At 41.6% G+C, this 13956-nt stretch overlaps 1 protein-coding gene across 1 annotated transcript in view; it reads right to left on the reverse strand.

Annotated features, from left to right (window-relative positions):
- Positions 1–13956, reverse strand: part of HPSE (heparanase) — a 34361-nt gene that overhangs the window by 16217 nt on the left and 4188 nt on the right. Inside the window, exons 2-4 of the mRNA XM_081149380.1 lie at positions 8583–8728; positions 6138–6263; positions 754–927 (exon numbers count right to left, since the gene is read on the reverse strand). Coding sequence (XP_081005506.1) covers positions 754–927; positions 6138–6263; positions 8583–8728 — 446 coding nt within the window. The remainder of the gene's footprint in view (positions 1–753; positions 928–6137; positions 6264–8582; positions 8729–13956) is intronic.

Below are 13956 nucleotides of genomic sequence, written 5' to 3' on the forward strand. Positions count from 1 at the left end.
CACAAAACTATTTAGCTATAACCTTTTTGTGCCTCTTCTGTCATCTTTGAAATGAAGGTCACAATTGTATCCACCTCAGGGTGGTTAAAAAGATAAAATAAATCAATACTTATTAAATGCTCAGAACAGTGCTCACCATATTACTAAATCTCATTTGCCATTTTATCTTCAGTTCCATTGCCTGATGTGTGGAAAAAAACACTATAAATATGTATGAATGAATGTGGCTAGTCATTCACATTTTAGTTAAAATTTATAAATTCCTTGTAAAAATGAGTGAGGGAAGAATCAGGAGCTTGATCTGTGTAGGATTCTGTCCTGGGGACTTCTAGCTTGAGCATATCATGAGGGTTGGAATGGGGTTGCTGAGATTAACTGACAAGTCAAGAAACAGAGAAAGGAATGGAAGGGTAAAAGCAAACTGCCTGCTTTACAGTTTTGTTGAGTCTAGCCTGTCAAACATAATAGACTTAAGTGACCCTGAAAATCTCAAGGGAACCTGGGAGCTGTGGAAGTTGCTGGTTTCAATGAGTTGTCCTCAGCTCAAATGTAACATAAACTGGAATTAGCAGTAGGTTCTGGGATATACAAGGTTTTTTTTCTGCCTTAAGCAATCCAAAAGTTGCGCTGCTGAGCACTGCACAAATATGTCGAGCCAGAAGTATATTTGCTAACATTAAAAATAATGTCATATATAGAAACAAATAATGCCAGAGGGGAATCTATTAATGAAATGTGCCCAGGGATACTTACCATTACCTAGTTCCCAAGAAATGTTATAATTCTTGGAAGCACAGTAGTCCAAGAGCAACTGAGCATTAGAACTGTTCCACTGCAAATCAGCTGTTCGTAGTAAGGCATTTAGACCAAAGATCAAGTCCAGTCCTGAGCAACTTGCAAAAGTATACAGTATATCCACTGAGCTCCCTAAAAGAAAAATGTAATTTAATAGTTAGGTTGGTGCCACAGCGATGAAGGTCTCCAGATTTGTTCTGCATAGTGAATGACTATTTCTGTTATTAAACTGAAGGAATTCCTGTCCCAATGAGTGACTCTAATTATGCATAAGAGACAACAAGACTGGATTGGCAAATTAGAAAAACAATCAATGCAACTTCATTTGCTGTAGCTGTTGAGTAAGTCCCACGGAAGGCACCAGAAGCTTTGGTGTGGCACTCAGGTTTTGTTCAAGTGGCCTCAGGTGAGTTACAAACACATACTGCAGCAGCTCAGGGCTCGATGTGCACAAGCCAGACCTTCATAGTCAACACAAGCCCTATGCTAAATGTCACAGTCTAAATGTCACAAAATATTTTGGAAATCTAATTATATTTACAACATGTTTTGAAAAACTGATGAATATGATTTATTGATTTTAAATAAATACAATTTTGCTTTAAAAAACTGGCCTAGGGGTATAGGGCCTTGTTTTCCAAACTATGTGCCAAGGCACCCTGGAGAGCCCCCGTGAATTCGCTGGCGCGGTTGTCCAATCTAGCAAATAAAAATACAGGCCATCATTTGTGACAACACGGATGGGCCTTAGAATATCATGTTAAGCGAAATATGTCAGACAGGAAAAGTTAAGAACCATGTGATTTCAGTCGTATGTGGGATATAAACCTGAAGGCAACCAATCGACACGCATGAAAGACAAACAAAAATCCACAGACACAGACAATAGTGCGATGATTACCAGAGGGAGGAGGCTGGGGGTAGTAAAGGGTAAAGGGGATCAAATATATGGTGACAGAGGACGCAATATACAGGCCAGTATCATAGAAATGCACACTTGAAACCTATATAATCTTATAAGTCAATGTCAATCCATTAAATTTAATAAATAAATAAAATTAAAAACAGGGTATCTGGTTAAATTTGAACTCAGATAGAAAATGAATAATTTTTAGTGTATGTCCTATGCAATACTTGAGAAAAGCAGTAAACAATTATAATTGATCTAAAATTCAAATTTAATCAGGCAACCCTACTCACAGGGGCACTGCAGGATTATTTATTTACTTATTTATTTAAGATTTACCACTGAGGAGGAAATTGGAATCTGATTGGGACTTAATGGGTTAAGAAAAGTCTTTTTCCCCTGTTTATTTCTTTTGACATGCTTAGAGAAAAGGGAGAGAGAGAGAAAAACATCAATGTGAGAAAAACACCTATCGACTGCCTTCCATCCCAACTGGGGATCAAACCCGCAACCCAGGTATGTGCCCTGATGGGGAACCCAACAGGCAACATTTTGAGTGCACGGAACGATGCCCAACCAACCGAGCCACTCTGGCCAGGCTGCAGACTCTTTCAAGTTTGCAAGGGAAACACATTAGCATCTGTTGGACATGATGAGAATTACTACTAATTAGGGTGTTTGAACCTAATAGTTTATTAACAAATTCAGGTACTTCTTTTGTGCTAGGGAGCTGTGAAAAAAATTACTGAGTCACCAAAGTGCCATAAACATCTGAGAACTTTTGAACTCAGCTTTTTAACTATTAGCTAGTTTATAATCACTTTTTGAGAGTGGCAATAATGTAATTTTTAGTGTTATCTTTAAATCAGTTATATGATAAATATATTCTTGAGATTTTTATGTATGTTTAGAGTAATTTGTTAAATAGAAACTTACTCTTGAACTCTCCTAGTTTAAAAACTAAATCTTTATCTATCTGGCAAATTTATACCTTTTCTTCTCAAAAGTCACTTTGTTTTTGTTTGTTTTTTCTAAGTCTTCAGCCCAAATTCCTTGGATCACCACTGCCGTGAAACCCTAGACTCAATATTGCTGATAAAGGCTGAGAGGCAGAAGTGACCCTAAGCAAGCTGTTTTAGGTGTTTTTGAGTTTGCTGTGTCACCCACGTCCACAAAACGGCTGTCTATCATTAAAGAGTTACAGACACTGAGGTGTGCAAAGCTCTCCGAGTCCTGCGGCCCAGTGTCCCACTGGATCTTAGAGCCGCAGTTTAGGACAGCACAGGCCTTTGGGATTATTGAGTCCTCCCCAAACCTCCACCCTTGTTTTTCTATGAGGAAACTGACACCCGAAGAAATGAAGTGCTTTGCTCAATATCACATAGCTTTTTGGTGGCAGTGCCATTACTAGAGCCTGTTATAAAAGTCCTGGGACTGCCTTAGTCACAGCTATATTTTAGCCTCATATTGCAGAAAGTGTCCTGATCAGGAATCACAAGTCCTGAGCTCCAGATTCCACTCTCCCACCTACAGACTGAACGACTGGGGTGGGGCGGGGGGATCCCTCAACCCTGCATGAGCCTCAGATACGGATCTGCAAGCCTAGAACTCATACCTTCATCCACCTATCTCACAAAACCAAGGCTGAAACAAAACATGTGAAAACCCTTTGTAAGGCATAAAGATCTCCTACAGACACTGTTATTGCCTAGCTCCTTTACAAAGATTATGGCATTTTCAAAAAACCTGAAATGCTTGCATTTTATTTATTCAACTCATACTTTACTCTTCCTCTATTTCTTCATTTTTCCAAATGCACTTGGAATGTATGTAGCTTGAAATTCTATTATATGTCCCCTATAACATAACAGTAACATCTCCTAGCATAAGGGTTATATATTACTGAATTTAAATCCACTCTTCAAAAAAAAAAAAGGCTACTCCCTCTTCAAAGTAAGAATAAGAAAACTCACAGCTGCCGGGAAGAGTGGCTCAGTTGGTTGAGCATCGTGCTGTGCACGGAAAGGCTGCTGGTCCCATCCCTAGTTGGGGCACGTATGGAAGGCATCTCTCTCCCTCCCTCTCTCTCTTCGGTCCCCTCCCCTCCCCTCCCCTCCCCTCCCCTCCCCTCCCCTCCCCTCCCCTCCCCTCCCCTCCCCTCCCCTCCCCTCCCCTCCCCTCCCCTCCCCTCCAAGCATGCCCTTGGATGAGTATTAAAAAAAAAAAGAAAGCTCATAGCTGATTATCCAACTCTCAGTCATTATCCAATATTTTATTTTTTCCTGTCTGAGAGGATGGAAAGATCCCTGGGACAAAGGTAATCTAAATGACATGAAAAATCGGCAATGACTCTTTCCCTGGCATCACACCATGTACATTTACATTAGTGCGTCCAGCATCCAGCGAGGGAGTGGGTGGTGGGGGTGGAGAAGTATGGTAATGAGGAAGAGAGGTGGAGAAGAGCAATTAACTGACTAACTGTGATTATTTTAATAAGAGAGCCCTCCTTTCTGCCGTCACACCCAGAATATACCTGTAACATTGCTTCCTTTCCTGCCCGAACAGGTTTACAGTGTGGCTTTATATTTGCATGACAAATGTTTTTGTCATCTTCTACTTAAGTGAAACACACCATCCAATGGGTCCTGGAATGAGAAAACTTACCTGTATCTTCTAGGACACCTGTTTTAAGGGTATAAACCACTAACTAAGCAAAGTGTCTTTGCTACAATAGACTTTTGCTATTTCTTCCATGGTGCGAGCCACCCCAAGTTACTCAGGAGTTACCCACCTCAGCCACGGATGCAGAACTACATGTGGGAACCCCTGTTGGTTTCTGAGACACTTATCACGATAATGAATTGGTGCCCATAATAAACACAGTAGATGTTTGCAAGACGTGCAGACTAAAATAGAAAATTTCAAACCAGAAGTCGAATGTTTCCAAATAAAAATAAACGATCTGTATTTGTTACATATTTTCACCTTGCTAAGAGGGTGCCTGCAGTTATACTGACTCAGTTACTAAGTAGTTAGCACAGGAACTTTCCCCTGGTGTAGGAACTACGAAGGTCCCAGTCCCACAGGCAGGAAAAGATGTTGGAAACCTACCATTTTGGTTCCAGAAAGATCATGTGAGAGCAAACCTTTTTTATTGTTATTTTAGGAAAATTAAAGATAAACTGGTATAGTGTTAAACATGATAAAAAAAAAAAAAAGGTGGGACTCCGCAGATTACTTAATGCTGCAGGGTCTTCTCTTAACAGGCCGATATCATAAAGAGTTATTGCAAATGAGACCTTACTGCTGTGGGTCTCTCTGTACTTCTGTCCTTCCTTTAATGGGATCTGAGGTGGCCCTGCCTTATGCCAAATCCCATTCAACCACAGATCATGTTATTAAAGCGTCAGAGTAGTTGTCCCCCCCCCACTTTAAGATGCAAAAAATAATTTAGGGAACTACATTATCTATTAGCATATAACATATTTTCTGATTTCTTATGTGTTGTGGTTTTTTTCTGTATCTTATAAATTTAAAAAAACCATAAAAATTTAAAGTCCATGCGATACACTGAAATCCAGATAGTGTACAGTCTAAATTAAAGATAATTTAGACAGTGCACAGTCTATCAAAGATAATTTACTTTCAGTAATGTACTTTTAGAAATGCCCACTAACCCAAATTAACTTCAAGATAATTTCTTTTTCAAAAGTCAAAAAATGACAGTTGCAGACTCTCTGAGCAGGTTATGTCCTTAACTGAGATCTGAGGCAACACTATCCCCTAGGAGGGTAGAAAACAGCAACTTTCAGATAAAAATATATTTCGTAGCTAAATAAGGCTTGCCTGTTTCAGCTGCTTCAAAGCCCCATGTGGCATCATTCCATTTTGAAGGCTGTAAAGTGGTGTCAGTGAATGGAAATAAATTCCTGGTTAGTTGAGCTACTCCTGTGTTCGCAAAGCCACAGAGGAAAGGAAAAGAGGAAGCTGCCTGAAGGCCAAGGCCGTCTGGGTGACCTCAGCATCCCCTGCCCAATCACACACCAACTCGTAGGAGGGGTTGCTTCTGGGAGGGAGAGAGAATGGATGACAAGGTGTGTTTCCACACTTTATACTTTTCTATTTTACTTTTACACAACGAATGTATCCATGTCTTCCTTGACTTTCTAGTTCTTCAGAGAAGTTAAGGTTATTATTAGCTTATGAATGAATGATTTCTACATTTTACTCTGTTGCTAGTAGGCAAAGTCAGGTGAAGGAAAAAAACAACCCAGAAAAAGTTCTGGGTTCAAGATTTCCCACTAACTCTAGATAACATGTGAGTATGATGCAGCTTCACACAACTGCTGTAGGGCTTATTAGATCCACGCCTGAGTTCAAGCTATCCAAATGTTTTAGGGGCTAGGACACTGGCAGGGTGCCATTCATTTCTTACTTGAGTAGGTGCTGTTCTTGAACTTTTTATAATACTGTTCTCTGAGCAGCAACTGCTCCTGGAACGGCCACTCCAACTGTAACCTCTTCTCAACGTCAGAAGGGATGGATCCAGATTTGCAAATATCTGCAGATGGAAGATAATTTAGAGATCTATTTTTGCAGTGATATGTAAATCCCGTACACTCATTTAGTTAGACACTTATGTGACTGAAGTAGGATAATTACGCTTCTGGTTATTAGGTATGTGATCAGAGAAAATATATTCTGTGACAACAAACCAAATTTGCTGGCTAACCAGTCACCACAAACAAACAAAGGGCAGGTTTCCTATGAAACATTGGCCACACACTGGACACAGGTACGCTGGACATAACTTCAAGTTATTTTACAATTCAGAAAGCTCTCAGAAACTAGAAATTATCAAAGACCTCCTCTGAAGAAAACACAGTTCAGTTTTCTTAAGGTTCACCTTCAAAATACATAGAAATTTGTTTTATGGGGACGATATCTGATTTGTGCGATTTCCTCTTGCCATAAAGGGAAGACAGGAAACGTTGACTTTTTCCTTCAAATGTGGTAGCTTCAAAGCTTCTGAGACCACAACACGTGCACTTGGAAAACCCCCCACTACCCTCTCAGGTGGACTGTGCTTCTTCATCACAAGACACCAGGCCCCCAGGCACTCGCTGCCAGGGCTGGCTGACCCCCAACGACTTCCTTTCTGGGAAGCTGCACATTCTGGCTTTCTGGCAGCCAGTGCTTATCCATCCCTGTGCTCACAAAGGATGTTTCAGAAACACTTGGATAATTCCAGTGACCCCCCCCCCCCATAAACAGGAAGAAGAAAATTGACCAGCAAAGGGCAGTTTCTGGTCTGAACTTATGAGACCTTCTGAATGCATTTGACTGCTGGGAAAGGGCCAAATCTAAACATGAACTATTCCAACACATTATTCCCCAAACCCTCCTGCTTTTTGCATTTTTTCTAATTACTGTTCTATCAATTTGGGCCCAATTACTGGTCAACTTCTAAATACTTCCTAACTGAAGAAAATAAACAGAAGGAAAGTAGGTAATATATGAAAAATAAAATGTTATTCATTAATATATACATTATACATACATTATTATTCAATAGTGTATATTTTTAAAATAATTGTTAAGATAAGATCTAACTTACACGTGATGTCTGTACAGCATTTATGAAAGACACGGGGCAAATCCTCATGGCTGCCTAAGGCAGGTTTCTTGGGTGAAGCCCACAGACTCCCCATATCAGAACTATCTGAGGAGTTTGCTAAACTTGGAAGTGAAGTAGAGCCCAGGTATCCAAATATTCAAAGTCACTCCAGGTGTATACTCAACAAAGTTTGAGAACCACCACCCAACAAGCCAAGTCTTAAAATCTGTTCTAGAAGCAGAGTGTATCTCATGCCCTCTTCCTATACCTTTCACCACATTCTACAGGTGTCCCCCCAAAATGTATACACACTTTTACAGCTACTAACTCAATTTTCACTCCTTTTCAGCTTTAACTGATTTGAAATAATGCGTGAAGCCAGACTAAGCTTTGAACAAAGAAAATTTACCCTAAAGTGTCACTAGACATTTTTTTATGGGGATACATAAAAGATAAAGTTTATGGTATAAAACTGGCAACAGTCAACAAGTTGAAGGTGCACAAATACCGAACGAAATAATTCTTTTTTTTTTTTTAATATATCTTTATTGATTTCAGAGAGAGGAAAGGAGAGGGAGAGAGAGATAGAAACATCAATGATGACAGAGTCATTGATCAAGCCCGCAACTGGGGCATGTGCCCTGACCAGGAATCGAACCCCGATCGCCTGGATCCTAGGTCGACGCTCAACCACTGAGCCACGCCCGGCCAGGCGCGAACGAAATAATTCTTAATGTTTGAGATTCCATTGCTTTGCATTATCAGCAGCGCCTGGACAAGAATGGTCATCAGTTTGAAAACAGGCACAGACCAAATTATTCATTTCTGTAGATTCTTTTAAATTTTGCAAATGAACTGTACGTTAATAAACACTGATTTTATAATCATTCAAAGTGTGTCCACATTCTTTTGGACAACCTGTATTTCCAGCATAAAATGGTTTCAATCCATCGCTGTGTCTACAGCTGGAAATACTCTCGTCATTTTGAGGCATTTCTACCTACATGCTCCCTCCAAGCAGCTCTGTCCTTCAGCTACTGTCATTGTTCTATTTACGCACAATTAACTCTCAGTTATGCCCAGCACACCTTTTTTGGGAGGTCTCACGTTTCATGAAAACATCAGGAAGAGAAAACCTGCCCACTGCTTCCTTCTTTTGTGTAGATGCCTCCACAGGTCAGTTGGGAGCCCTTAATCTCTTAATGAATGCCCATGACTGACGCAAGTTAATGAAAACTATGGCTAATCTTTAAAAAGTCTCACCCTGGTTGAATTGAGATTGCCAGTAGCTTCTCTCTTCAAAACTTGGCTCCTTCTTGGGATCAAAAATGAGAAAGTCCGTCTTGGTGCCACCAAATCTCAGGTATGCAGGAGACAAACCTCTGGCCAAAGTACGAAGCTTTGGAGAACTGTTGTTAGGAAGACAAGCCAGAGATTAAAATTATTTTTTCTAGGACAATCGATCAAACATGTTTACTCCCTCTGCCTCGGTGGATCTATTTCTTCATAACTAGCTGGACAGGCTTTGGAGGGAGCAGTCATGTCACTATATGGGGAGAATCACCTCAATCGGAATCTTTCTAATGGCAACGCTACTCTTCTAGGCACTTGGAGGGAGCTTGGAGCTCTAACTCTGGCCAAAGCTTATATTTTAATTTGACAAGCAGGAAAGTGTTCAGTACTTTCAAAAAATTCATAACTTTTTAGGATTGTTGGAGGCAAATAAGTGAGAGATGGAAGTACAGAAAAGACAACTTTGTGTTCCTTTAAAAAATATACTGTCTTCAAAAATTTATGTTCTCACAGAAGTTCATAAATGACAGGATTCCTCCTCCTCTCTCTAACCATCCCTTTCCCAAGGAAAATCATCCTTTTAAATTTAAGTCACATTACTTAGAATTATATAAGATTCTAGTTCCTGTCATTGAGACCCCTAATTTGAGCAATTCTAAATGCATATCTTATCAAGCCAAAAATGCTCCTGATAGGTGCCTAGTACATGTTCAGGATGGTACCAGTGCTATAGAATGGAATTAGAATGATTCATAATCCTTTCCCTCAGAAAGATGAAGATGTGATGAATATTTAAGTGAACAAAACTAAGAAAACAAAAGGCCCAGGTGACAGGGCCCCTGCCCTACATTTCTGAAATCTCACACATGTGTTCCTGGCCACAATGCTTCCTCGAATACTCTTCAAACACATAAAATCAAAGCTGTGTTGTTCTCGGACTGGCCTGATTATAGTTTACATCTGGATTTATTTCAAGTCAAAAAATCACTCCAGGAAACTATCTAATTGCCAATACTTCTTACATCCTAGGAATTAAAGACCTAACCTAAAATAAAAAATGTTAAGATGTGCTCCTGCTTAACTATACGTAGTGTATGTAAAATTTTTGAAAGATTTCTTTACTTGTGCTCAGGGAAGAGAAATTAAGAGGTGGAAATTGACCAAAGGATAAGTCTCCTGCATTAAAAAACTTCAGCGATTCCTCCTCACCATTTTTTGTTTGTTTGTTTGTAACTTGCAAGTTTTTTACTGTATTATCTAGGCAGCTTTTCCTTCGTAAGCCTCTTCCTCCATAAAAAAACATTTTAAATTATATTTCATGATGCTATTTATTTACTTAAAGACAAATATGCTAATATTATATATTAAAACATTTTCTTTGACCTAAAAGTTCATTTTCTCTGGATCTTAATAGTACTTAAAATCTTTTTCGTGGTCCCAGCTGGTTTGGCTTAGTGGTTAGAGCGTCGGCCTGTGGTTGGAAGGGTCTCGAGTGTGATTCTGGACAAGGGCATGTACCTTGGTTGCAGGCTCAATCCCTGGCCCTAGTCGTGCGGGAGGTAACCAACTGATGTGTCTCTAACATTGATGTTTCTCTCTCTCTCCCCCTCTCTCCCTTCCACTCTCTCTGAAAAGTAATGGAAAAAAGTATCCTCTGGTAAGAAATATATATATATATTTGGTGTGTGTGTGTGTGTGTGTGTGTGTGTGTGTGTGGGTCCTGGCACAAGGAAATGCAGTACATAGTGAGACTTCAGAAATGTCATTAACCTGAATTCACGATGACAGAAACCCGACAGCACCAGAACTTTGGGAAGGACGGCATCTGCCACGGGATCCCCGAGACCACTGGAAAGGTGGAAATGCTCACCTGGACTAGGGAAGGATGCAGAAGGAGGCCAGGCCACTTACTGTAGGGAGGGGAACTAGGGCATGACTGAGTCCTGTTTGGGAAGATGGAAGTTCTGGGACGGGTGGTGGTGACGACTGCCCAACAATGTGAAAGTACTTAGTGCCACTGAACGACACACTTTAAAACGGTAAATTTTAGGCTTGGTATATTTTACCTCAATATGACAAACCAACTGTAGACACAGTGTGACTTCGACAATGAAAATACCATATATAGAAGGAGATACGAGTATTATTATGCGATGAGATGGATGATTGATTCTTTTCTATTGCTTTTCTGTATTTTACCAGTTTTCCACAATAAGCACATGATATTTTAGTTTATGCAGGGTGGTTTTGCGTGTGTGTGTATGTGTGTGTGTCTTAATGTTTTTCAAGAATAAAGAAACCAAGGTTTACTTAAAGGGGCTATAGCCATCCATTGATTTAGTCAATAAATCTTCATTGCAGGCCCACTCCATGCCAGGCATCGTGCTATTGTTGGGGGTACAATGGCAAACCAGACAGAAATTGCTGCTGTTCTTGTGTAATTTATAGCCTAGTGATAAAGATGAACAAGAAAACAGGCAGTTCCAAAATAGTGCTATGAGAACATACAAAGAGGCTCTCAAACCAGACTTTGGGCTGGGGGTAAGGCAGGGGTGGTTAGAGGTTTTCCGGGGGAAGTGGCTTCACTGTTAGACACTGGAAAGGAATAAATCTTATTCAGATCAAAGGGAGTGAAGTGGGATTGAGGGAAGTGTTTCAGGTGTAGGGGAAAGTCTGTCCAAAAACCAGAGGCAGAAGAACACATGGCACCACTGAAGAGCTGGCAGCTGTGGCCAGAGCCTAGAGATTGGGGGCAGGGAGTCGCTGGGAGAGGCTGACTGGCGAGGAAGCAGCACCGTAGCATGGAAGGCCTGGAAGCCACCATGTCTAACAGTTGTGACTTTATATGAGAGCAATGGGGAGCCATGGAAGGATTTAAAGCAGTGAAGGGACCTCACCAGACTTTCATCTTAGAAAAGAGTCTCAGGCTGCGGTGTGAATAACTGAATAGAAGGACCAAGACTGTAGTCATGTTAACGAAGACAGAAAGTAATGGGCTGAGGTAAGGTAACAGCAGGGGGGATGGGGAGAGGTGTTAAGTTCAAATACACATGGAGGTAGAAATACAAGGTTTGGTGCTTAATTGGAAGTTGGAGAAGAGTCAAGGATTACCCCTTGGGAAGCCTTGGAAGAAGGTAATACCACTTGCTGAGATGAAGAATAGGTGACAGGCTGGAGTTGGGGATGAAGGGGGAGGGTGGCTCAGTTTTGTAGAATTTGAGATGCCAATGGAACGCGAACCTTTCAGAGGGCTGAAACATGTTTCCGCCAGGCCCTTGGCCATGTGTGTCCGGAGTTCAGAGGACACACAGGTGAGGTACAGGATGGAGCGTCCTCAGTCTAAGAGTCAGTGACTAGTAACCCCAGCCCACAGGTGCGGAGACATGGCCCTAAGACTGATACAAAGCGCTTCCTCAGTCACTCCAGGCTGACCCTGTTCCACTGCCTTCAGCCAGGCACTGATTCTAGTCCTTGACATTTTGATTGTGTTTGATGACAGAGGAAGCTCATTTAAATCTGTGTAGCTGGTATTTGTAAACTGGGGAGAGGCTGGGGAGATGGTGGGGCTTCCTGGGAAGTGGAGGGAAAGCTAGCACCAGGTAGAAGGCGCTGTGGCATCACTAGATGTGCATCTGTGCATGGCCGGGGTCAGATGCACGAGTACCAGAGCCTGGTTCCCAGTGGTAGTGACTCTACCACCCTGGGTCACTCTCCATCACGTCACCCCGCCTTTATTACCTTCATAGCATTCACCACTCTCTGAAATTAGCTTCCTTATTTGTTTCCTCAGTTTACTACCTAACCCAGTCCCCAACCCTGATGTAAACCCCATGAAAGCAGGTATGTTATCTGTGTGGCTCATCAGAATCTTCACTGTGCCTAGAGAAGCATCTAGATTAGTCCCTGGCACATAGCTGGTGCTTAATAAGTATTTGTTAAGTGAATGAACAATTGAGTGCAGCTTGCTGAAAGGGCAAGTGGGGCCAGACAAAGACTGCTTTCTGAACAAAATTAAAACCCAGTGCTATGGTTCCTGCCAAGTAAAGGAAGTCACATGTTCCAGAGTATCGGTATTCAGGACTTTTTGTCTGTTTCCTTTGCAATGGAACATTTTCTTGTTTTGGGGATATGATATTGATGCCCTTTGACAAAAACCAGGTTGGAAACAGCTGAAAAACGTGTCATAAAAATAAAACTGGTCAAAGGTATTTCCATCATATACAGGAAAAAGAAATGGGGGGGAAATCTGCCACTGCCTCAGTGACATGGACATAACAAAAGGACACATAACAGCCGCTGCAGATATCCCATTTCTGGAGCAGTTTGTTAGGGGAAAGGTCCGCGGGTATCTTTATATTACCTTACGGTGATGAGTCAAGGCAAGGCCCGTGAAGCAGTGTGTGCTAGTAAGCTGGCTCCCTAGAAAAAAGTGCCCTATTCTTTTTTTTAAATCCTCACCCAAGGATATGTTTTTTATTGATTTGAGAGAGAGAGAGAGGAAGGGGGAAACAGAGAGAGAGCGATATGAAAGAGAAACACCAATCGGTTGCCTCCCATACTTGCCCCGACCACGGGGATTGAACCCACAACCTTTTGGTGCATGGGATGACACTCCAACCGAGCCACCTGGCCAGGTCAAAAGTGCCCTATTGTTTAGGTTTGCCAAACTCCATGATGAAACTTCCTCACCAGGGCTTATTTCAAGCTGTCACTGTTGATGTCACTGGTGGAGGTAGAAAGAGACGCACACACTTCATGAGGTGCTGTAAGCTGGTTGCAGTGCCACACTGAGTGAAGAAAATTTTAAAATGTGGGTGTGAAGAAATAGGTGGTTTACTTAAGTGGACTTGAAGTCATGTAGGATGATGGTGGGGCGTGACAGTGGAGGGAAAACTGTGAGATCAGTGCCTGTCTTCAATCAATAAAAAGTGAGCAGAGGGTGAGAGCCAGACATGGGGACAGTGAACCTCACACTGGAGTCATGACACTCATCAAGCATGCAACCAGTTAGTCTAAACTGAGTGTTGTGGGCATCTGGCATAGATTATTTCATTTAATCCCAAAACAACCCAGTGAGGTGGTGTCACTATTATCCACATTTTACCAACAGGGAACCTGAACAAAAGGAGGCTAAGGAATTTGCCCAAGGTACCGTCAGTAGGGATTTGCACCACAGCCACCTGGAGTCCAAACTGGTGGGCAGCTGTCTGGAAGCTGCACTGGGGAAGGGGAGAAGGGCTATGGTATGGAGACTGCTCAGCTTCTACTCCAAAGAGCTACTTCAGAGAAGGAATCACATCTACTTCTCTACTTGGGTCTTCAGAGTTCTGCTAGGGCAAGGAGG

The sequence above is a fragment of the Miniopterus schreibersii genome, assembly GCF_964146895.1.
Source record: "Miniopterus schreibersii genome assembly, chromosome: 1".
Lineage (NCBI taxonomy): Eukaryota > Metazoa > Chordata > Mammalia > Chiroptera > Miniopteridae > Miniopterus > Miniopterus schreibersii.